The sequence below is a fragment of the Mixophyes fleayi genome, chromosome 8 (assembly GCF_038048845.1).
Source record: "Mixophyes fleayi isolate aMixFle1 chromosome 8, aMixFle1.hap1, whole genome shotgun sequence".
Taxonomy (NCBI): Eukaryota; Metazoa; Chordata; class Amphibia; order Anura; family Limnodynastidae; genus Mixophyes; species Mixophyes fleayi.
Window position 1 is genome coordinate 142,582,638 of NC_134409.1, and position 27,157 is coordinate 142,609,794.

Genomic DNA, 27,157 nt, shown 5'->3' on the forward strand with positions numbered 1-27,157 from the left:
CTGTCATTCAGGAGGATTGCAGACTCTGGGACTGTGGAAAAGTGGTCTTCACAGAGACCATATTGTTTGTTTACTTGTTTACAAATATATCACTGCTAGATTCTAAAAATCAAAATCACCGCAGTTTTGAATTCTTAAATGAATGCTTATTGTTACCTTCATAATAGTATAGATGCCCATTTTGAGGGTCCAACTAATATGATCAGACACCGTGTATAATGCAACATCTATTTCCCTATGATGCATAATTCAAAAGAAGAACATGGTAAATTACAGGTTGTTTAGATTCCAGAGAGAGGCAGAAGAGAAGAGCAGATGAGGATACAGGAGTTTTCACCCGCATAGGGCTTTTTATCATGAGTTAACATGGGTGATAACACTGCTATAACCGGAGGTACACCCATCCGGTCATAGGATCCCTATTTAGCAATGACAGCAGAAGTATGGGTACCACCATGATGCTTCTGCTATTGCCATCTCAGCCCCTGTAGGTGGCCTTACGGCTTCTGTCCACTATAACCTTGACAGCTGAGTATCAGTTGCAAGAAGGATGTAGGAGGAGCGGCCGTGATGATGTCATCACTGTTATTCACTTGACCTAGCAGAGGGTCACTTAAAATCCTATTTAAGGAGCAGGCTAGGAATCTATAAACCCCTCTCTCTGCGGATCTAATGCCTGGGACCGTCCACTGTTCGGAAGCTACTAACAGGCTTGTGATAGTACACAGGTTACATACTACTAACGTTACATGTTCTCCTTCCATTGTCATGGCCTGAGGCCAGCTGTCCTGCTTAATACCCCACACAAAACGTTCACTAGTCTGATCCAAGCTACAATGTAATGGGTTGTTATACGTACAGCCTTTCACTAATTGTACCATAATAACCTGTATATTACTGTATGAAGCAGCTGTGTGTTACACTTATGTCTTTGTACTAAATCTTTCTACATGCTGTGATCTGTGTAATTTAATCCTAACCCAGTCAGCGGCTCTCTGCCAGGACTCTCTCCTTCAATCCACACCCTATTACTGCCCTGGCATAACGAGCATCCGGCTCCGGTTCCATGGAAAGTTATCTGGTTAGGAGCTGAGAACCTTTTCAATGGACTCATTGAATCTTCTTGTCTCTCTGCTATTCTGTTAACAATACACTGGGTACCACCAGCTTGTCAATTGTAAGCTCTGCAGGGAATAGGATTTACATCAATGGTTAATGATCATCATCATCATCTATTTATTTAATGATGTTCAGCACTTCAGCTGCTCTCTAGAGATGTGACATAAACTATACCACATGGTACATAGTGGGCATTGGAGCGAAGTACATGAAATATGCATGTTCAGTAAGTAAATACTGCAGTACTTACTGCTTGTCGAATTGAAGTGTAAGAATTATAGAGAGGGAACTTCCTAGGGAGAAAGATGGCTGAGCAGTCAGTAATCAGCTGCCAGCTTTGTTTAATCTGTGGACAATGTGCAGCCACTGATCTCTACGATGTGAGCGCAGGCTTGTAATGGCTCCATACTGGCCACGAATCACAAAGCTAGGATAAAGTGGTCCTAACTGTTCCTCCTCTGCTCATGCCGTCAAGACTTTGGCTGTAACCTTTATGTATCAGGCTATAACTTGCACTAGACAAGGCAAATCCCCAAGACAGGCCCTGCGCCAAGTAATCCAGTATTCCATCTCCACCTAAATATGTGATTCTCCACCACTCCACGTTTCAATCTGCTTGTGCAATGCACTCGGCTTTTATAGAACTAATAAAGAATTAATGTGTGTGTCTAATAACCAATACAATCAAAAACCGTAATAAAACAATAATAGAATAGGACACTCCTCCTTATTAACAGGCACTCTGGGACATCCCTCCCTATAAACGGGCACTCTGGGACACCCCTCCCTATTAACAGGCACTCTGGGACATCCCTCCCTATAAACGGGTACTCCGGGATACTCCTCCCTATTAAGGGGCACTCCAGCACACCCCTCGCTATTAACGGGTATTCCGGGACACCCCTCCCTATTAACGGGGCACTCCAGGACACCCCTCGCTATTACGGGCAGTCTGGGATACCCCTCCCTATTAATGGGAACTCCGGGACACCGCTAGCATAGGAAACAGGAGAGCTATTCTTCTCTCTAAAAAAAAAAGTCTATTAGGAGAAAATGTTCTTGTCGAGGTCAGGAAGGCCACTAGTTAATCTGGATAGGGGAGATCTAGAGTAGACAAGTACCCTAGTAAATGTCTATGAACCACATACAGGCCAAAGTTGGCTGATTCACATTTCTTAGCAGTAAATAAGTGATAACATCCGATAATTCCAAACTAACCTCTGATCTGAACCTTACACCAATTGTCTGTCTGATCTATCCATCATTTGTCTGTACTTACACCTATTATCAATGTAAACACTTCACCATCTACACACAAGCTGAATGTTTCCTTTCTGCTAGATCATTAATATGTAATTTTCTTCTTTTATATATACTATCAGGCAATAATTACTAAGTGGGAAAATCTTCTTCGGAGGGGGCAGGTGCCTTCATGTGCGTCTAGAGTTCCGCCACAGTGCACAGAAACATGGAGCACGCTGGCAGTGGAGCAGATGCTTAGCCCGACCATCGGGAATAGTTGGGCAGAGAGAGTCCGACTAATGTGCACCTTGCTGAGAATTATATAAAGTGATGGAGAGAGCGGAGAGGTGAGAATGGTTGTGGGGATAGGAGTGAGACCATTTCCTCTCCACAACAGGATTTGTTTTTTACACCAATTGCTGTCGGTTTTCTCATACGAGAACATTGATGGGATCAATGTTACAAATCAGAGGAGCAGCGCAATTCCAGGATCACTCCGATCAATGTGATAAAAAGCTTCACAAACTCTAATTAACATGTAATATAGCGAGTTCTCTCACTCTCAGGACACATGTAATTAGAGATGCTCACTGACCACTGTGTTTTGGTTTTGGATCTGGATTATCTTGAAGGTGTTGGCTTTGCCAAAACCGCCCTTGCGTGTTTTGGTGTTGGTTTTGTATTTTTTTTTAAAATTGCTAAAATATGCTAAAATCACATAATTTTGCTGTTGTTTTGATCCTACATTAATATTAACCTCAATAACACTAATTTCAAGTAATTTGCAGTCAGTTTTGACCACCTCACAGGTCACATTATTATTTTCATACACTTTTGGACCAATACTGCAGTGACCTGGCTGGATGGTAAGCGACAGAGCAATGATACAAACACACGGCAGTTCCTACCACATCTAGGACACGTTGGCACACAGCAGTGGCAGAAAGTGGTGCAAGATGGAATTGTCCTTGGATCATGAAACCAGTTATGGTTCATTTGATGGCTCCACCCGTTCCTTGGATAACTGTGGTAATTCTACAGCTAATACATGGACAGAGTGAAGCGGGCGGTCATGTACAAGGAGACCCTCAAAGGTGGGAAAGGGATCCCAGATATCCCCACCATGCTGGGCGCCATCTTTGTCTGTAACTGCATCTGCAGAACTCTTATTGAAAAGAACATTTGCTCTGCTGGGAAGTCCATGTCTCACTTTTTCCTCCTTCCTCTTTGGAAGACCCTTGGTTGGGACAAGTGGGACAGCTCCTTCCCTTACTACTGGACTACACTTTGGTTTTACCTGGATGTTGGACAATTTGTGAGGGAGCTCCATCTGGAGGGACTTAAACCAGACTTGTGGAAGCCAAAAACTGTCCATGAGCTCATCAGAGCTAAAGATATTATGGAGTCTGTTCCAGGGCTCCCTGTTGCAAAAACAAAACACGTGTGGGATAATGTGGCCTCTAAGAGGCTGTCTAATTGAATTTAAAGACTTTGCATGGATGGCTATCCAGGGGGTCTGCTTCTCAGGACATTCATGCACTCCCGGAACCTGTGCTGATATGTCCACTGCCCCTTTTGTATCACCAGAAGGGAAACAGCAGAGCATATTTTTTGGGACTGCCCCACTGCACAGGCACTGTTGGATGCCTTGGAATATGAACAGAAGGACAGTGTGCCCAGAACTTGAATTTCATACCATTCAGTATTTTATGGATTATTTCCTGGGACCCATATCATTGGTGCAATCCAAGAGGCCTGGAGCCTAATGAACAGCTTTAAGGACACTATTTGGCTTGCAAGGATTCGCCTCATCTTAAAAAGGGAAAAGATGACCATCCAGGACTGTCGCAGGCTGATCCACAGCCTACTAAGAGACTGTAACACCATTGACAGTCCTGAGTAAGAGGAAGATGACTAATTTTCAGTCTCCCTCTTTTCCTTCTCCCCCTGTGTGTCTGTTTGTTCAATATAACACTGTTGAATTTGCCTGCAAATTCAGAAGACAAGCCTGCTTGTCTTCCTATTCATCAATGACTCTTAGCAATAGAGCACTCATCTTTAGGTGTATATTAGACCCTACACTTAGTGCAAATTAAGAAAAAAAGCCTGCAAGGACTTGTATATTAGGATTTCAGCAATGACCAAATGACCAAAGCAGCTCTTCGATTTTGGTGTATATTAGACCCTAAACTTAGTAGTGCAAATTAAGAAAAAAAGCCTGCAAGGACTTGTATATTTATATTTGTATTGTAGCAATGACAAATTCAGCAATGGAGCTTTCTCTAACACTGCTACCACCCTCCTCTTTCTCTTCACTTTGCCTGCTCTATACTCTGTCCTACCCCTTCTCTGTCCCTCTCTCAAATGGTGCTAGATCGCCTTGGAGGGCGGTATTCATAGATTCCAAAACTCGCGAGATCCGAGATCTGACGACGTCACAATGACGTTTTGCCTCGTTTTGGAATCCGAAATAGCGTGAAAATACTGAGCCAACTCTCAGGACACATTTAATACAGACAGTCCCGGTGTCCCCTCACTCTGAGGACACATGTAATACAGACAGTCCCGGTGTCCCCTCACTCTCAGGACACATGTAATACAGACAGTCCTGGTGTCCCCTCACTCTCAGGACACATGTAATACAGACAGTCCCGGTGTCCCCTCACTCTCAGGACACATGTCATACAGACAGTCCCGGTGTCCTCTCACTCTCAGGACACATGTAATACAGACAGTCCCGGTGTCCCCTCACTCTCAGGACACATGTCATACAGACAGTCCCGGTGTCCCCTCACTCTCAGGACACATGTAATACAGACAGTCCCGGTGTCCCCTCACTCTCAGGACACATGTAATACAGACAGTCCCGGTGTCCCCTCACTCTCAGGACACATGTAATACAGACAGTCCTGGTGTCCCCTCACTCTCAGGATACATGTAATACAGACAGTCCTGGTGTCCCCTCACTCTCAGGACACATGTAATACAGACAGTCCCGGTGTCCTCTCACTCTGAGGACACATGTAATACAGACAGTCCCGGTGTCCTCTCACTCTGAGGACACATGTAATACAGACAGTCCCGGTGTCCTCTCACTCTCAGGACACATGTAATACAGACAGTCCTGGTGTCCCCTCACTCTCAGGACACATGTAATACAGACAGTCCCGGTGTCCTCTCACTCTGAGGACACATGTAATACAGACAGTCCCGGTGTCCCCTCACTCTCAGGACATATGTAATACAGACAGTCCTGGGGTCCCCACACTATCAGGACACATGTATTACAGACAGTCCCGGTGTCCCCTCACTCTCAGGACACATGTAATACAGACAGTCCCGGTGTCCCCTCACTCTCAGGACATATGTAATACAGACAGTCCCGATGTCCCCTCACTCTGAGGACACATGTAATACAGACAGTCCCGGTGTCCCCTCACTCTCAGGACACATGTAATACAGACAGTCCCGGTGTCCCCCCCCCTCTTAGGACACATGTAATACAGACAGTCCCGTTGTCCTCTCACTCTCAGGACATATGTAATACAGACAGTCCTGTTGTCCCCTCACTCTCAGGACATATGTAATACAGACAGTCCCAGTGTCCCCTCACTCTGAGGACACATGTAATACAGACAGTCCCGGTGTCCCCATACTCTCAGGACATATGTAATACAGACAGTCCCGGTGTCCCCATACTCTCAGGACATATGTAATACAGACAGTCCCGATGTCCCCTCACTCTGAGGACACATGTAATACAGACAGTCCTGTTGTCCCCTCACTCTCAGGACATATGTAATACAGACAGTCCTGGTGTCCCCTCACTCTCAGGACACATGTAATACAGACAGTCCCTGTTTCCCCTCACTCTCAGGACACATAATACAGACATTCCCGGTGTCCCGTCACTCTCAGGACACATAATACAGACAGTCCCGGTGTCCCCTCACTCTCAGGACACATGTAATACAGACAGTCCTGGTGTCCCCTCACTCTCAGGACACATATAATACAGACAGTCCCGTTGTCTCCTCACTCGCAGGACACATAATACAGACAGTCCTGGTGTCCCCTCACTCTCAGGACACATAATACAGACAGTCCTGGTGTCCCCTCACTCTTATTAATAATTTAAGTAATTTGATCAGTTTTATAGGAGAAAACAGAAAAGCTGTATGTAATGAAAGGGATGGTAAAAGAGTGATAGGAGGAGTGAACTTTGATGTGATGTTTTGCTCTCCAGATTTTTTCCTCTCTCCCACCTAGGTACAATTCTACATTGAAGATGGGTCTCCTGTTGGTGGAGGGAGTGGAGGGGAGGAGGTACCTTGATGGGTGCTGGGAGGATGATGGTGGTCTGCACTGCGCCATGAGTGGGCTCAATAACTGAGGTCTCTAGCAGTGTTTAATTCTAATTATTAGAGATGGGCGGGCTCGGTTCCCCGAGAACCGAACCCGCCCGAACTTTGCCTATCCGAGTACCGAGCAGAGCAGGCTCGGTACTCTCCCGCCCGCTTGGATTCCAAATCGAGGCAAAACGTCATTGTGACGTCGTCGAATCTCGGGACTCGGTTCTCGCGATAATTGAAAATTTTAAATACCCGCCTCCACAGCAATCCATCGCCATTTGACAGAGGGACAGAGCAGGGTGTAGTCACAGGCTGATTAGAGCAGGGACAGAGAATATACCTTATTCTTCATCCAATTCTGATAACAATTCTGATAACAATTCTGATTACAATTCTGATAACAATCGATAGAGAAGAGGGGAGGATAGAGGAGTCTTTTTTTTTTTTCAATATTTGGCACTACAAGTGCTTTGGGGTGTTCCATATCCCCCAGTGTAAAACAACAATTTTTTTGGTGCTGAAAGTCTTATCTAACAGCACTATCTGGTTCATTTTTTGCACTCCAAGTGCTTTTGGGGTGTCCCCCATTCTTTTGCATTAATATTTCTGGCTGTCAAAAGTCCTATTTGTCAGCAGTCTAAAAAAATAATATTTAGCACTCCCAAGTGCTTTTGGGGTGGTCCCATTCTTTTGCATTAATATTTCTGGCTGTCAAAAGTCCTGCTTGTCAACAGTCTCAAAGAATAACATTTAGCATGCCAAGTACTTTTGGAGTGTCCCCCATTCTTTTGAATTAATTTTTCTGGCTGTCAAAGTCATATTTGTCAGTAGTATCTAAAACAATTTGTAGCACTACAAGTGCTTTGGGCTCATAATGGATTCAAAGCAGTCCACATATGAGCAGAATCAGCAACCAGGTTCTGTCACCAGTCCTGATGGTAGTGTTCCCAATAAGTCATCTGGGAAAGGCGATGTCAAACTACACAGTCTTTTGAAATCAGTCAAAAAAACAAACACCAAAAAATATGTACCGTGTTGAAGCGAAAACGAAGTGTAACTGAGGAAAAGTTAAGTGGCGATTAAAAAAAAAATTGCCAACATGCCATTCTACATACGCAGTGGCAAAGAGAGAATGAGGCCTTCACCTTTGTCTATTAGTGGCAGATCAAAAAATGTTACCAAGCCTACAAGTGGTGCACAACTACTGTTATGTGTGAAAGCCGAGCTGCAAGATAACAGTAAGGCATTAGAGGATAATGTATGCTCTGAATCAGAAATGTCACCAATCCCTGTGGAGAGTCCATCCACCAGTGGTATGTGTAATCGTGAGCATTCTGTTAGTGTACCCATAAAGAGGGGCCCTTTCAGCAGTTCTGCTGATGTGTGCCTGAACAGTCCGAGTGTAGCCGGTGATACACCAAGTGAGGATGACACTTTGGAATTAGAAGAGGATGAGGGGGAGATTTGGGTAGCCAACGAGGGCGCTGATGAGGATGCGGTTGATTGTGTAAGTCCTGCGCCAGTAGCAGCAGGGTGGCGCCAGTAGCAGCAGGGTGGCGCCAGTAGCAGCAGGGTGGCACCAGTGGCAGCGGTTCTGGCACGTGAGGTTCTGGCACCAATTTGCACTTTCCAAACACAAGCAGAGATGACGCAGGGGGCAGAGCACAAGAGTTTGACATCTGGGCTGGTTTGATTTTTTTGGTATTTTATACAAGTGGAGGGGGCCTAGAGAGACAGAAACCAAACTGGCTTTGTCCATTTCTTTACATATTTAAGTATAAGTGTATGGCTGCATTGCCAATATGCATAGATGGAGAGGAAGACAATCTGGTTTGTGTGTAGAATTAATGAAGGCCTACCAGGAATTACACTGTTTTTTGGATAATTTATTAGCTTTACAATTACATTACTTATCCAAGAAACAGGTGGAGCACTAAATTTGGTTATTTTAGGCCCAAAAACAATGATTTTTTTATCAAAATAGCAAAACAAAACCAAAACCAAAACCAAAACACGCAATGACGGTTTGGCAAAACCAAAGCCAAAACCAAAACACGACGGTAATCCAGATCCAAAACCAAAACCAAAACACGGGGGTCAGTGAGCATCTTTAATAATTATGTATCCGCTATAAGCTTATTATCCTTCCTGTATGACAGACACAGAATAAAGATAATGAAGACTGTAGAAATAGATTGGTTGAAATTGTATCTAACACACTGAATGCACTTCTTTAATCTCAGTTCCTGCAGGTAAATAGGTGCAGGGATACAGTTCCAGTACTATTTGTATCTTTCAGTTGAATTCGTATCTCAGACGCAAAAGTTTTGCAGTGCAAGAAATATGTATATTAAAAGTAAAATATTGCAATGTTAGACTTCTTCTCCACTGTCGGCGTCCGGTTAGCCTTGGAGAGAAGAGCTAAACGTTGGGATAAGACTTCACGCACACTAGGATGCCCTGTTCCTTACTGACTATAGAAGAACATATTACTGACCTGTTTCCCTTATTATAGCAATAACCGAATGGGGGCTGTTTGTCTGACCCCGAACATTAATTGCCCTTAGTCTTTGTCTAAATCCCATATTATATAAAACCCAACACAGATCATTCATCTGATTTCTTGCACAAACTATTAAAACAGAGGAGTTATCCAGGGAATATAGACTATTACCCAGAAGTCTGTTCTGTCTCTGCATACTGTGCCTGTGATATCTTCCTGACTCCTTGTTTTAGTGAGGTTGTCATTATCTCCATGACGTCTTTACTTGAGAAACGGATTCACACAGACCTGGTGTACGGACGCAGATATAAATATGATGTAATTATGTGTGCATGTCGAGCTGCATGAACCTTCATATGTTCGACCCAGCATACTATGTTACATGCGTGTCCTGCATGATGACATATCAAAGCACAGCGTCAGCCAGGCCGCAAAAAGAAAAGAGAGCCCCCACATACTGAAAATGTGGCACTACTGGTCCCAGCAAGCCTTGGGTAAGCCACGGGAGGGCAGTATCTGCTGAGAGGGAGGGGCAGAAATAGGTGAAATGTGCTGCTTGCTCATATGTAATTATTGAAAGTGATATTGGTCAGCCGTCCTGGAGGTCCCTAAAACGGGGAATCTACTTATACTGATGCTCATTGGCAGGATCTTGTTTCTTGGACTAGATGGCAGTTCCTTTTTAACGAAAATCGCTACATAGTCCAAACATTGTTCCATTATCCAACTGAGGCAGTGGTCTAAGGACAATATATGTGTGACATCATTGGGAGAGGGGTATTATTATTATTATTATAATATCGTTTATTTGTAGGGCGCCACAAGGTTTCCGCAGCGCCGCACACAGTACAAACAGTAGACTATACAAAAGACTATACAGGGTAAAACAGTACAGAACAATAAACACACAGTACCAGTACTTCAGAAACTCCGGGAGGGCAGATACAGTAGAGACGGAGCAAAAGAACAGGTATGGAGACAGGAGGGAAGAGGGCCCTGCTCATTCGAGCTTACATCCTAAGGGAGGGTAAACAAAGTCAGGCACAAAAGGGAGCCAGTGAATCAAAGGGGAGAGAGAAGAGGGGTCAAGGGAGGATGAGCAGAAGAGATGAGAGGTTAAATGGATAGTTGGTAGGACTTAAGGAACAGGTGAGTTTTAAGTGCCCGTTTGAAGGAGCACAGATTGGGAGAGAGACGGATGGAGCGAGGGAGGTCGTTCCAGTGAAGGGGGGCAGCACGGGAGAAGTCCTGGATTCGAGAGTGGGAAGAGGTGATGAGAGTGGAGGAGAGGCGGTGATCATTGGCTGAGCGCAGGGAGCGGACAGGAGTGTGAATAGAGAGGAGGTTAGAGATATAAGGGGCAGTAGACTGGGAGAGAGCCTTGTAAGTGGTGGTGAGGAGTTTAAAAAGGATTCTGTAGGGGAAGGGAAGCCAGTGTAAGGCGAGACAAAGTGGAGAGGCGGAGGAGGAGCGGCGGAGGAGGAGCGGCGTGAGAGGAAGATGAGTCTTGCAGCTGCATTGAGTATAGAGCTATTGGGGTGGTCTAGTGGCAGTGTATGTGTGACATCATTGGGAGAGGGGTATAATGCTATTGGGGGGTCTAGTGGCAGTGTATGTGTGACATCATTGGGAGAGGGGTATAATGCTATTGGGGGGGTCTAGTGGCAGTGTATGTGTGACATCATTGGGAGAGGGGTATAATGCTATTGGGGGGTCTAGTGGCAGTGTATGTGTGACATCATTGGGAGAGCGGTATGATGCTATTGGGGGGTCTAGTGGCAGTGTATGTGTGACATCATTAGGAGAGGGGTATAATGCTATTTGGGGGGTCTAGTGACAATATATGTGTGACATCATTGGGAGAGGTCTCACTATGACAGGATGGACCCCCCCATGCCACCCTGTCTGTTGTGTTCCTGGGGACCAGCTGGGCTTACCTTGCCACCATCCCCTTTCTTTCTCCCAAATGTGCCCCTCCTGTCACAGTAGGAGGAGCTTGCTGCCACCACAAGGCTCCTACATCAGCGCCTAGAACCGCTTCCTTCTGGGTAACTGTCGCTGCTGGTGTACCTCCTGGGCACATGGGCTGGTACCCCTGACCTCTTCCTATAGATCAGGGTTACTGTGGATGGTTACCCCCTGGCCTATCACACTGGCCAGAACTGCAGGTAGCGGGCAGAGCGTTGGTACTAGAGTGCTGGGCAGGGCCGCCGTCAGGGGGGTACAGGGGCAGCCCTGGTGCTGGGATCTAACCTCAGAACAGCCGGATAACAAATTAGATTGGTCTAATATGTAGGTGTAGGAATTACAGCAGGTAAGTATGCGTCAAAGCAGGATCTTGAAGCAGTGATGTTTTATTAGCTCAAATTGTCCTAATAAGGACAGTTACAAAGTCTGTGGTACTAGTGATCTTTCCAGAAGTTCCAGATCGTATGATGATACATGGTGAAACAGTGCTCATTTTTATGCAGCTTTGAACACAGCCTGGCAGGGGGTAAACCAGACTCCTTTTCCAACCAGGCCCCAAAAAGTATGAAAAACTTCATTCAAAGATTAACATCAGGATGTGAGATGTTCTTTAAACTTGAATTTTAAATGCAATTTATACTTAACAAAATTTACATCTGTGATATCCTAAATCACATTGTTCAGATGTTTCCTTTCAATTTTAATAAGGAAGGATACAGGTAACGACTCACTGTTGTGCTTTCAGGCTAAAAGACATGTTGGTCACTTCACATGAAAATAATTAATTAGCATGAGACTTCCTTTAGAAAGTTGTGCAAATTCAATTGCCTCCCCTGGCACTGTCTCAGAAATAAATACATTTCCTATACAGAAGTACAACACAATATAAAAAAATGAGTACATTTGCTATTACATAAATTGTCGCCCTGCACTATTAATATAAATAAATTTATATAATAAGTTATTTATAAGTGATCCAGCCACACTCACCCCCTGTAATAATGTCTAGATGTGGAAGAGTAAAGATAACATTATTTCTGGTTCATCGCTGTCATTAAAGCTCCATATTCTGATCTTCTGCAACAGGAGGAATGAGCACCGCGGTCCATAATGCAATCTTTGCCTTGGGGCCACTAACGTCTTACCGTGTCATGTAACAGAATATGTTGGTCACGTCTAGGAGTTCCTGGAGAGCAGGAGGGGTGCATGGGGGCGGGGCTTCACAAATCGTGTCATTGTGTCCCCGCCCCCAGTGACGTATTGCCTGTTTTGGGTCATTTTACAGCGTAAATGTGAGGACAGATTTATAGTTGGGGTAGGAGATGTCCTAGATCAACTTTAAAAGTAAATCTATCAAGTATTTGTGTGCTAGATGTAAACACAGCCAGTATTTATGTTATGTACAAAATAATAATCTACTGTGCACCCCTTGGATTGCAACATGGTTTGTCCAGGAGAACATTTACTCCTTTTTTGCCTTACTCTCTCTCAGACCCCATGTGATCAATAACAGATCTAATTTAATTGATCAATGAAATCATTGAAGGTACTTTTAGCTGTAGCAGGATAGGGAGGAACAGATCAATACAATGACTTCATAAGTCCTCAGATGAGCCAACACAGCGCTCTGCTTACTGCTTGCCATTATTGAGCAATAAGCCACAAACAAAAAGTTTTTCTGTAGATCTTTTCAATGAACAAAAAAAAAGGAAATACAATCCTAATGACGAATAAACAATAGGAAACCTATAATACACATCACATATGTAATGACAGGTTATGCTTATTGAATCGTCTCTTTTCACACCTATAAAGCCACGCCCTCTTTTATGTCAACCATTCACGTTGTTTGCCTGTGTCCCTATTTTTCATGGTTTCAGGGACATGTGGGGGTAAATGTATCAATCTGCGGGTTCTTCAACACCCGCGTGTTCAGCCTCTTCCGCGATTAAATTTCAAGTGGCGCTGCATTGTAAAGGGTTAACTTCCCTTTACAATGCAGCGCCGCTTGAAATTTTAAACGCGGAAGAGGCTGAACACGCGGGTGTTGAAGAACCCGCAGATTGATACATTTACCCCGTGGTGTATTTACATTGAAGTCACAGAACATAAAGGTTCCAGCAGAGGGCACCAGTGCACAGGTTACTTTACTACCCAGGACTGGGGATTCACAAGTACTTCTTAGTAACAGAACCCCCAATAATGAGAGTGCGTGACACCCCAATATCAAGATGGCTTCATACCCCAGCACTGAGAGTGCTTCTTCACGCCTTAATAGTACATGATACCCTAATACTGTGAGTGATTTAATTTTGTGTACCAAGCGCATTTCATACCCCAGTAACAAGATTGCTTAATATACCAGTAATAAGGTTATATGACACCCCACCACTGAGAGTATACTGTAAACAGCACTTAATGCTATAACCTTGAGGGTAGTGCTTAATACCCCGTACTGAGTGTGCTTATACCCCAGTACTGAGAGTATTTTTTATCCCTGTACTGAACATTTCACATACCCTAGCACTAAGAATATTGGGGTATATTAATGGTGCTGAGAGTACTGCTTAATACCCTAATACTAAGTGTTTAATATCCCAGTCCTGAGCATTTAATGACCCTGTACTGAGAGTATTTTAAACCTCAATAGTGAAAATGACTGATGCTGCAATACTGAGAATGTTTCATACCCCAGTATTAATAGTGCTTGATACCCCAGTACTTTGAGCTTCTGTGCAGCATCATGTTTTCGGTATGTCCAGTAATACCTCTAGGTTATATGCTCTACCTCCCCACTGTACAGCGCTGATGATTTCTGTGACACCTTATATATAGATAATAACAAGTATCCCAGCACTGAGAGCACTTCTTAAACAAGAGTGCTGGACACACCCCAGTAAATGACAGCGTGCCAAGTGCACTTCATCCCTGAGTACTCAGAGCATCTGACAATCCAATACTGACAGCATGTCATACCCTAGTAGTGAGAACTATGCTAGTCCCCTATAATGTGAAAGTATAAAATGGTGCAAAAGCAGAGCCATGTGTACTGTGCCCGGGAAAATGCCCTAAGAGTGTCCCGGAGGGCATACATGACATCTTACCTTCTGTAGGTGATGTCTTTAAACGCCGGCACATTCCATCTGTGTCCCCGTAGCATTCCTTAATTTTGACCACGGCTTCTGTTCCCCGCAGCTCCATGAGGGAGCGCAGTTCCTCGAGGGAGCACCCAAAATCAGCTGCATGGTTGACCTCATTTCTTTGGTTCTTGGAGTAGAAATCACTATTGCTCATGTCCCCCATTGCCACGTTGTTTTCTTATGGGACAAGATATCCCCAATAATGCTGGAAACTTGGTGCTCACAATGTTTGAGGTTTGGCCAGACGGCATAAAACGGTGCAATCCAGAGTGTTTGTGGCAGAGAAGAATATATATATTCCTTGTAAGACCGGAGGATCCCTGCTCGGGCAACAGTCCAGTCGGTGCTTGGTTGCTTTCAAGGCTGCAAAACAGATGCTCTCCATTTACCGTATCCCATCGTGCTGAAGTCCACTGCGTCCAAATGCTTCCTCATCGCTGCTGAAAAACAGGGAAAAGATTAATGAGAACACTCAGATGCTGATTATAAATCCCCCAGCCCATTGTCTTGTAGTGGTCTCCGATATTAAAACACAGAGGGTCCAGAGACTGGATAACACTCGCAGTTCAGCCTCCTGAACCGGTCTGAGCTAAATGAGATGGCTCATAAATATTAATGAGAAGACATCCGTCCCACAGCTTAGATGTACCTGAATTACGTGGGCAAGTTTACACTGCCCATCAATCTTTTATTGTCACAAGGGAACAAACGGGAGGAGGAAAAATGATGTAAAAATACACATGCATAGCACAGGAGTCTCTGCTAATTATATGACTTTACACAGATACTGAGCAGTCATTTGGGATAATGATCAGAAAAGACATCTTCAGATATATATATATATATACCCTATATGTGCACCTCTGCCTGCCATGAACTGTCGTCGCTTTATAGGGTCTGTAGTTATCCTGATATTTGTTGTTACTAAGCATTAGTACATATAGATAATATAATTCCATATGGTGCACCCTCTTCATCACCCAAGGTATATAGTGACCGTCACCCTCACAGCAAAGCGCTCCCTGGCTGCTCCTGCCCCAAACTACAGCTCACAAGGTATATAGAGACCATCACCCTCACAGCAAAGCGCTCCCTGGCTGCTCCTGCCCCAAACTACAGCTCACAAGGTATATAGAGACCGTCACCCTCACAGCAAAGCGCTCCCTGGCTGCTCCTGCCCCAAACTACAACTCACAAGGTATATAGAGACCGTCACCCTCACAGAATAGCGCTCCCTGGCTGCTCCTGCCCCAAACTACAACTCACAAGGTATATAGAGACCGTCACCCTCACAGAATAGCGCTCCCTGGCTGCTCCTGCCCCAAACTACAACTCACAAGGTATATAGAGACCGTCACCCTCACAGCATAGTGCTCCCTGGCTGCTCCTGCCCCAAACTACAGCTCACAAGGTATATAGAGACCGTCACCCTCACAGCATAGCGCTCCCTGGCTGCTCCTGCCCCAAACTACAACTCACAAGGTATATAGAGACCGTCACCCTCTCAGCATAGCGCTCCCTGGCTGCTCCTGCCCCAAACTACAACTCACAAGGTATATAGAGACCATCACTCTTACAGCATAGCGCTCCCTAGCTGCTCCTGCCCTAAACTACAGCTCACAAGGTATATAGAGACCGTCACCCTCTCAGCATAGCGCTCCCTGGCTGCTCCTGCCCCAAACTACAGCTCACAAAGTATATAGAGACCGTCACCCTCACAGCAAAGCGCTCCCTGGCTGCTCCTGCCCCAAACTACAACTCACAAGGTATATAGAGACCGTCACCCTCACAGAATAGCGCTCCCTGGCTGCTCCTGCCCCAAACTACAACTCACAAGGTATATAGAGACCGTCACCCTCACAGAATAGCGCTCCCTGGCTGCTCCTGCCCCAAACTACAGCTCACAAGGTATATAGAGACCGTCACCCTCACAGCATAGCGCTCCCTGGCTGCTCCTGCCCCAAACTACAACTCACAAGGTATATAGAGACCGTCACCCTCTCAGCATAGCGCTCCCTGGCTGCTCCTGCCCCAAACTACAACTCACAAGGTATATAGAGACTATCACTCTTACAGCATAGCGCTCCCTAGCTGCTCCTGCCCTAAACTACAGCTCACAAGGTATATAGAGACCGTCACCCTCTCAGCATAGCGCTCCCTGGCTGCTCCTGCCCCAAACTACAACTCACAAGGTATATAGAGACCATCACCCTCACAGAATAGCGCTCCCTGGCTGCTCCTGCCCCAAACTACAGCTCACAAGGTACATAGTGACCGTCACCCATACAGAATAGCGCTCCCTGGCTGCTCCTGCTCCAAACTACAGCTCACAAGGTATATAGAGACCGTCACCCTCACAGAATAGTGCTCCCTGGCTGCTCCTGCCCCAAACTACAACTCACAAGGTATATAGAGACCGTCACCCTCACAGAATAGCGCTCCCTGGCTGCTCCTGCCCCAAACTACAGCTCACAAGGTATATAGAGACCGTCACCCTCACAGAATAGCGCTCCCTGGCTGCTCCTGCCCCAAACTACAACTCACAAGGTATATAGAGACCGTCACCCTCACAGAATAGTGCTCCCTGGCTGCTCCTGCCCCAAACTACAACTCACAAGGTATATAGAGACCGTCACCCTCACAGCATAGCGCTCCCTGGCTGCTCCTGCCCCAAACTACAACTCACAAGGTACATAGTGACCGTCACCCTCACAGAATAGTGCTCCCTGGCTGCTCCTGCCCCAAACTACAACTCACAAGGTATATAGAGACCGTCACCCTCACAGAATAGCGCTCCCTGGCTGCTCCTGCCCCAAACTACAGCTCACAAGGTATATAGAGACCGTCACCCTCACAGAATAGTGCTCCCTGGCTGCTCCTGCCCCAGACTACAGCTCACAAGGTATATAGAGACCGTCACCCTCTCAGCATAGCGCTCCCTGGCTGCTCCTGCCCCAAACTACAACTCACAAGGTATATAGAGACCATCACTCTTACAGCATAGCGCTCCCTAGCTGCTCCTGCCCTAAACTACAGCTCACAAGGTATATAGAGACCGTCACCCTCTCAGCATAGCGCTCCCTGGCTGCTCCTGCCCCAAACTACAGCTCACAAGGTATATAGAGACCGTCACCCTCACAGCAAAGCGCTCCCTGGCTGCTCCTGCCCCAAACTACAACTCACAAGGTATATAGAGACCGTCACCCTCACAGAATAGCGCTCCCTGGCTGCTCCTGCCCCAAACTACAACTCACAAGGTATATAGAGACCGTCACCCTCACAGAATAGCGCTCCCTGGCTGCTCCTGCCCCAAACTACAGCTCACAAGGTATATAGAGACCGTCACCCTCACAGCATAGCGCTCCCTGGCTGCTCCTGCCCCAAACTACAACTCACAAGGTATATAGAGACCGTCACCCTCTCAGCATAGCGCTCCCTGGCTGCTCCTGCCCCAAACTACAACTCACAAGGTATATAGAGACCATCACTCTTACAGCATAGCGCTCCCTAGCTGCTCCTGCCCTAAACTACAGCTCACAAGGTATATAGAGACCGTCACCCTCTCAGCATAGCGCTCCCTGGCTGCTCCTGCCCCAAACTACAACTCACAAGGTATATAGAGACCATCACCCTCACAGAATAGCGCTCCCTGGCTGCTCCTGCCCCAAACTACAGCTCACAAGGTACATAGTGACCGTCACCCATACAGAATAGCGCTCCCTGGCTGCTCCTGCTCCAAACTACAGCTCACAAGGTATATAGAGACCGTCACCCTCACAGAATAGTGCTCCCTGGCTGCTCCTGCCCCAAACTACAACTCACAAGGTATATAGAGACCGTCACCCTCACAGAATAGCGCTCCCTGGCTGCTCCTGCCCCAAACTACAGCTCACAAGGTATATAGAGACCGTCACCCTCACAGAATAGCGCTCCCTGGCTGCTCCTGCCCCAAACTACAACTCACAAGGTATATAGAGACCGTCACCCTCACAGAATAGTGCTCCCTGGCTGCTCCTGCCCCAAACTACAACTCACAAGGTATATAGAGACCGTCACCCTCACAGCATAGCGCTCCCTGGCTGCTCCTGCCCCAAACTACAACTCACAAGGTACATAGTGACCGTCACCCTCACAGCATAGCGCTCCCTGGCTGCTCCTGCCCCAAACTACAGCTCACAAGGTACATAGAGACCGTCACCCTCACAGAATAGCGCTCCCTGGCTGCTCCTGCCCCAAACTACAGCTCACAAGGTATATAGAGACCGTCACCCTCTCAGCATAGCGCTCCCTGGCTGCTCCTGCCCCAAACTACAACTCACAAGGTATATAGAGACCATCACTCTTACAGCATAGCGCTCCCTAGCTGCTCCTGCCCTAAACTACAGCTCACAAGGTATATAGAGACCGTCACCCTCTCAGCATAGCGCTCCCTGGCTGCTCCTGCCCCAAACTACAACTCACAAGGTATATAGAGACCATCACCCTCACAGAATAGCGCTCCCTGGCTGCTCCTGCCCCAAACTACAGCTCACAAGGTACATAGTGACCGTCACCCATACAGAATAGCGCTCCCTGGCTGCTCCTGCTCCAAACTACAGCTCACAAGGTATATAGAGACCGTCACCCTCACAGAATAGTGCTCCCTGGCTGCTCCTGCCCCAAACTACAACTCACAAGGTATATAGAGACCGTCACCCTCACAGAATAGCGCTCCCTGGCTGCTCCTGCCCCAAACTACAGCTCACAAGGTATATAGAGACCGTCACCCTCACAGAATAGCGCTCCCTGGCTGCTCCTGCCCCAAACTACAACTCACAAGGTATATAGAGACCGTCACCCTCACAGAATAGTGCTCCCTGGCTGCTCCTGCCCCAAACTACAACTCACAAGGTATATAGAGACCGTCACCCTCACAGCATAGCGCTCCCTGGCTGCTCCTGCCCCAAACTACAACTCACAAGGTACATAGTGACCGTCACCCTCACAGCATAGCGCTCCCTGGCTGCTCCTGCCCCAAACTACAGCTCACAAGGTACATAGAGACCGTCACCCTCACAGAATAGCGCTCCCTGGCTGCTCCTGCCCCAAACTACAGCTCACAAGGTATATAGAGACCGTCACCCTCACAGAATAGTGCTCCCTGGCTGCTCCTGCCCCAGACTACAGCTCACAAGGTATATAGAGACCGTCACCCACACAGAATAGCGCTCCCTGGCTGCTCCTGCCCCAAACTACAGCTCACAAGGTACATAGAGACCGTCACCCTCACAGAATAGCGCTCCCTGGCTGCTCCTGCCCCAAACTACAGCTCACAAGGTACATAGTGACCGTCACCCTCACAGCATAGCGCTCCCTGGCTGCTCCTGCTCCAAACTACAGCTCACAAGGTATATAGAGACCATCACTCTTACAGCATAGCGCTCCCTCGCTGCTCCTGCCCCAAACTACAGCTCACAAGGTACATAGAGACCGTCACCCTCACAGAATAGCGCTCCCTGGCTGCTCCTGCCCCAAACTACAGCTCACAAGGTGTATAGAGACCATCACGCTCAACCTCAGGAAGCCTACTGCTCTTCGGGTCTACAAATTATTTATTGTGTTACTGCTTCTCACCTGTTTATATCCAGAGGATGTAATAACAGCGGACATTATATTAGTTTTTTGTGTCTATTAGTGAAGGCTACCAGAGGACACCTGCTGATACTAATGGGAAATCCTACTAATGTTACAATGTGAATGCAGGATTTCCCTTTGTAATTTGAAACACTGCACTCCTATGCCAAAAACATTCAACATTCAGATCTAGCAACATGTTTTCTGGCCACAAGAAAGAACCCGCAGACTAATTAATGACAGCAGAATTCCAGGGATGGCTGAGAATTCGGCAAAATGTGGTCACCATATTTAATGGCTGTTTATTTTATTATTATTATCTTTTATTTATAAGACACCACAAAGCATCTGGCGCCGTATAAAGCATGATGCAAAACAGAACACGGCAATAAATACAAACTCAGCTGAGAACAGGTGAACGGGGCAAAGAGATAAAACTGAGTTCCAGAACAAAGAGAAAATGGGAAAGGGATGTAGGGAGGTGGGGAGTGAACCTGTGCCCAGCGTGTGGGCGCCACTAACAGGATGGAGTAGCAACGGTAAGGAAGAAGAGGGGAGAGAAGGGTAGGAGTGAGATGTATAAAAGAGGCTGGGCAGCCAAAGACAAAGGTAAACCGAAGGAAGAGGATATGAGGATAAGATGGCCCTGCTCAAGGGAGCTTACAATCTAGTATGCAGATAAATGTACAAATGTACGCAGATATATGTACACAGATAAATGTACGCAGATAAATGTACAAATATACGCAGGTAAATGTACGCAGATAAATGTACAAATATACGCAGATAAATGTACGCAGATAAAAGTACGCAGGTAAATTTACACAGATAAATGTACGCAAATAAATGTACGCAGATAAAAGTATGCAAGTAAATGTACAAATGTACTCAGGTAAATGTACATAGATAAACGTACAAATGTACACAGATACATTTACACAGGTAAATGTGTGCAGATAAATGTACACAGATAAATGTACACAGATATATGTACGCAGATAAATGTACGCAGATAAAAGTACGCAGGTAAATGTACAAATGTACTCAGGTAAATGTACACAGATAAATGTACGCAAATAAATGTACGCAGATAAATGTACACAGGTAAATGTACACAGATAAATGTATGCAGATAAATGTACATAGGTAAATTTACAAAGATAAATGTACGCAGGTAAATATACAAATGTGTGTAGGTAAATGTACGTACGTAAATGTACACAGATAAATGTACGCAGGTAAATGTACAAAGATAAATGTACGCAGGTAAATATACAAATGTGTGTAGGTAAATGTACGTAGGTAAATGTACGTAGATAAATGTACGCAGATAAATGTACGTAGGTAAATGTACGCAGATAAATGTACGTAGATAAATGTACGCAGATAAATGTACGCAGGTAAATGTACGCAGATAAATGTACGTAGGTAAATGTACGCAGATAAATGTACACAGATAAATGTACAAATGTACTCAGGTAAATGTACACAGATAAATGTACGCAAATAAATGTACGCAGATAAACGTACGCAAGTAAATGTACAAATGTGTGCAGGTAAATGTACATAGATAAACGTACAAATGTACACAGATACATTTACACAGGTAACTGTGTGCAGGTAAATGTACACAGATAAATGTATGCAGATAAATGTACACAGATAAATGTACGCAAGTAAATGTACAAATGTGTGCAGATAAATGTACGCAGATAAATGCACACAGATAAATGTGTGCAGATAAATGTACGCAGATAAATGTACACAGGTAAATGTACACAGATAAATGTATGCAGATAAATGTACATAGGTAAATTTACAAAGATAAATGTACGCAGGTAAATATACAAATGTGTGTAGGTAAATGTACGTAGGTAAATGTACACAGATAAATGTACGCAGGTAAATGTACAAAGATAAATGTACGCAGGTAAATATACAAATGTGTGTAGGTAAATGTACGTAGGTAACTGTACGTAGATAAATGTACGCAGATAAATGTACGTAGGTAAATGTACACAGGTAAATGTACACAGATAAATGTACACAGATAAATGTACACAGGTAAATTTACAAAGATAAATGTACGCAGATAAATATACAAATGTGTGTAGGTAAATGTACACAGGTAAATGTACACAGGTAAATGTACACAGATAAATGTACACAGATAAATGTATGCAGGTAAATGTACACAGATAAATGTACACAAATAGATGTATGCAGGTAAATGTACAAACGTGCGCAGGTAAATGTACAAATGTATACAGGTAAATGTACACAGATAAATGTATGCAGGTAAATGTACAAATGTGTGCAGATAAATGTATGCAGATAAATGTATGCAGGTAAATGTACACAGATAAATGTACGCAGATAAATGTATGCAGGTAAATGTACACAGATAAATGTACACAGATAGATGTATGCAGGTAAATGTACAAACGTGCGCAGGTAATTGTACACAAATAAATGTGCGCAGGTAAATGTACAAATGTATGCAGGTAAATGTGTGCAGATAAATGTACGCAGATAAATGTACGTAGGTAAATGTACGCAGATAAATGTACGCAGATAAATGTACACAGGTAAATGTACACAGGTAAATGTACACAGATAAATGTACACAGGTAAATTTACAAAGATAAATGTACGCAGATAAATATACAAATGTGTGTAGGTAAATGTACGCAGGTACACAGATAAATGTACACAAATAGATGTATGCAGGTAAATGTACAAACGTGCGCAGGTAAATGTGCACAGATAAATGTACGCAGATAAATGTACACAGGTAAATTTACAAAGATAAATGTACGCAGATAAATATACAAATGTGTGTAGGTAAATGTACACAGATAAATGTACACAGGTAAATGTACACAGATAAATGTACACAGATAAATGTATGCAGGTAAATGTACACAGATAAATGTACACAAATAGATGTATGCAGGTAAATGTACAAACGTGCGCAGGTAAATGTATGCAGGTAAATGTACACAAATAAATGTACACAGGTAAATGTACACAGATAAATGTACACAGATAAATGTATGCAGGTAAATGTACACAGATAAATGTACACAAATAGATGTATGCAGGTAAATGTACAAACGTGCGCAGGTAAATGTACACAGATAAATGTACACAGGTAAATGTACACAGATAAATGTACGCAGATAAATGTACACAGGTAAATTTACAAAGATAAATGTACGCAGATAAATATACAAATGTGTGTAGGTAAATGTACACAGGTAAATGTACACAGATAAATGTACACAGATAAATGTATGCAGGTAAATGTACACAGATAAATGTACACAAATAGATGTATGCAGGTAAATGTACAAACGTGCGCAGGTAAATGTGCACAGATAAATGTACACAGGTAAATGTACACAGATAAATGTACACAAATAGATGTATGCAGGTAAATGTACAAACGTGCGCAGGTAAATGTACACAGATAAATGTACACAAATAGATGTATGCAGGTAAATGTACAAACGTGCGCAGGTAAATGTGCACAGATAAATGTATGCAGGTAAATGTACACAGATAAATGTACACAGGTAAATGTACACAGATAAATGTACGCAGATAAATGTACACAGGTAAATTTACAAAGATAAATGTACGCAGATAAATATACAAATGTGTGTAGGTAAATGTATGCAGGTAAATGTACACAGATAAATGTACGCAGATAAATGTACACAGATAAATGTATGCAGGTAAATGTACACAGATAAATGTACACAAATAGATGTATGCAGGTAAATGTACAAACGTGCGCAGGTAAATGTACACAAATAAATGTGCGCAGGTAAATGTACAAATGTATACAGGTAAATGTACACAGATAAATGTATGCAGGTAAATGTACACAGATAAATGTACACAGATAAATGTACGCAGGTAAATGTACACAGATAAATGTACACAGATAAATGTACGCAGGTAAATGTACACAGATAAATGTACGCAGGTAAGTGTACGCAGGTAAGTGTACGTATTAGAACAGACGCAGGGTTACAGCTTGTAGCACAAAACAGCAACAGCTTCCATTAAAGAACACCTATGAACGTACCGGTGTTGTATGGATCTGCCACAAGGGAGGTACTAAGTAGACTCCAATTCACCATTGATTAATAAATGGGTTCATAAGTGACTGTAATGACCCTATGAGCAGTAAGCAGAAAATAACATGACATTAGACTGAATGATGGGAACATCCTAATGGGGATTATTTTGGGGGGATATTCATATATATTTACTTATTATTAAAAGGTATTTTTTCTTGTATGAAAAGAAACGGGTCACATTACGTAAAAAGAATGAATTGATGTTGCATTGTATAGTAACAATCCCTTTTCTTATATATTCTATCAGTTCAGCAGAGTACAACTTGCTTATTCCATATAATTCCTGTCTCCCAATATTAGCCAATCCTGTCCAGACACCCCTGTGTATTAAACCCCCAAAACTGAGTGTCCCAAGACCTGTACTCTCAGCATACAAAATTAAAAGAGCTAAACCACGAAAACGTTGTTAGATGCTGAATTACTGGCATCCATAATGATTTCAGAGCGATATCAGCTCGTTCACCTCCTACATTCATAGAGCTGTAAACTAGCTGGAACTGTATATAGTGATGATATATACGGCATTATCTGACGGCTGAGAGTACAGGACAGACAATACCATCAGCATCTGTTTACAAGAGCAGATGGTGAAATGCAGTTTATTAGTTAGATGGATTCAGTCCATCAAATCTTTTTTATGATGTATTAAATCTTTCTGGGAAAGGACATGAAATGATTACTGAAAATGGAATTTGGATGTATTTAGTCATGTAAATGTGACGTATGACTGATGAGGACTATATGCTAGATTGTCAGAAATAAAGAACCCAGTCCTTGTTATAGAATTGTGCAATAGTCACCCTTCAATGTCACAAGTGATAAATAAGCCTAGATATCTCCATTATTACACACCGCGTATGGGATACCGCAAGGATCTTCCAATAACGGATGTACAAGGTATTAACCCTTTCTGCTGACCCACATATAGAAGGACTGGAGTTTCTCCATGGAGACTGTTCGGTGTCAGTCCATCCAAACATCTCAGAGACATGAGTCCTGTATTGTAATTATGCTATGCCGTAAACAGGGCGACATGGAATCACATCTACTAATACACCAAATACTCTGCTCCATTCTATTGTGTTATGGATGGAACGAACGTGGGGATTGCTGTGGTGCATGGATGACACAGATGTAGGGGAGAGACATAGGCATGGAGAAGGCAGATAGATGCCCACAGCAGAGAGGTTAGATCTCCCAGAAGCACAAAGCAGCCTGTCCATCACTCACACAGTGACCTGGAGGAAGGGATGATTGGATGATTGGAAGAGATGATTGGAAGAGAAGATTGGACAGAAACAAACCCACTCCTAGGCCTGGATGAAGAGATGATTGGATAGACATATGCATAGCTCCTAGATCTGGAGATATACATGATTGGATAAGAACACACACACTTAGGCCTGATTCATCAAGGCACTCATACTGAACGCGCAATGTGTGTTTCAGAACGCACGTAATTCGGATCTGAAGATGCATGCACTGATGAGTTTGGGTGCAGGTCTGCTCTGCTCTTCTACACCACTGCAGTATATGCCCAATATCTATTTGGCCAATACCTCTAGTGTATGGACCCAGGCCCGGCGCTCCCATTAGGCAACCTTAGGCAGTTGTCTAGGGCGCCGGACCTGCAGGGCGCCGCTGACTAGATTTGAAAATCTAGTCAGCGGAGAGAAGTGGGAGATAGGTGCGGCGGCGGGGTGCCGCCGCTGTTTTTTCAATGTCTGCCACCACTGTCAATTAATTCTGATGCGCCCGGGCTGCCCGGCGCATCGCACACCTGATCACTGACGTCAGTGATCAGGTGACAGGTCTTTACCCGGCGGCGCCTGCTGTATTATCACACTGTCTGTCAGACGCCCCCCTCCTCTCCCAGCATGCATCGCTCCACCTCCTTTGTGAAGAAGGCGAGGAGCAGCCATAGGAAAGAAAGAAAAGAAGAGAAGTGAAGAAAAGAAAAGAAAAGAGAAGAGAAGAGGTTTGAAGAGCCCCCCTGCATCTACAGTCCAGGTAAATAAAATCTAATCATTTATTGTGTTCGTCGGGGGGTGGGGGGCGCGACGGGGCAGGAAGGGGGGGTGTTGAAATTTTGCCTAGGGCGCTGAAAACCCTAGCACCGGCCCTGTATGGACCGGTTCTGGGCATGTGCAGAGTGATTGTAGGGATTATACACAAACTTTACCATTTACTTCTCTTCATGAATTAGGTCCATAGCTTCCAGATCTGGAGGAATAGACGACTGGAAGACATGATTAGATAGACACAAATATAGGTCCCAGAACTGAATGAATAGGTGATTGGCAGAGATGATGGTAAGATCGGAATATGCATTGGAGGAGTAGATTGGAAAAGATGATTGGAGAGACACACACAAAGATCCCAGACCTGGTTGAAGAGATAATTGGAACAATGGAATAGATGATTGGTAGAAGTGATTGAAGATTTGCATAGGTGATTGGAAAGACACACACAGCTCCAAGGCCTGGAAGAAGAGATTATTGGATGTTTGGAGCAGATGATTGGATAGCAATGAGGAAGGGAAAGAAAAAGAGGTACAAGTAGCTGGAGTAGTAGATGGATGTATGGGGACATAACACCAACTAGAGAGGAAGGAGCATTTGCTGTGTCCAGTGGAGACACCTTCTGATTGACACCATGATCCAGAAGGTCTTTGCCACGTGTACTATGGGTGAGCAGAGTGTAGAAATGTGGCTTTAAGCGGTTGCCGGTGTTGAAGTCGAATAATTGGATGAAGTCATTTTAATGAATAAATATCTGTTGTTGCAGAAACCTGTGCGATTGCGATTAGTACGCATCAGCGTACAGATGTAAAATACTCAATTAGGCTAGGTACACACTGATCTCTCAAACGATTGATTGAACCTACGACTGAAAGGCCGATCAGTCTGACGATTCATGTGTACACACTGACACGATTTACCTTCATCTGGTCCTATAGTCTTCAGAGAAAGACAGCTCAATAGTCATTCATTATTGTCACACTGATTAAACCCGCCTTGTCATAGCTATCCACGTGTCTTAATGAATTTCGTTAGCTTCTGTGACTTT

At 44.4% G+C, this 27,157-nt stretch overlaps 1 protein-coding gene across 27 annotated transcripts in view; it reads right to left on the reverse strand.

The window, feature by feature from the left end:
- Positions 1-27,157, reverse strand: part of ATP2B2 (ATPase plasma membrane Ca2+ transporting 2) — a 266,349-nt gene that overhangs the window by 123,463 nt on the left and 115,729 nt on the right. For 21 of the 27 annotated variants that reach the window (XM_075183934.1, XM_075183940.1, XM_075183939.1 and 18 more), the window contains exon 2: positions 14,289-14,764. In XM_075183934.1, the coding sequence (XP_075040035.1) occupies positions 14,289-14,487 (199 nt within the window). In that variant the 5' untranslated portion in view covers positions 14,488-14,764. Of the gene's footprint in view, positions 1-14,288; positions 14,765-24,033; positions 24,126-27,157 lie in introns of all 27 variants that reach the window. The other 6 variants (XM_075183938.1, XM_075183930.1, XM_075183933.1 and 3 more) reach the window with 3 other exon arrangements.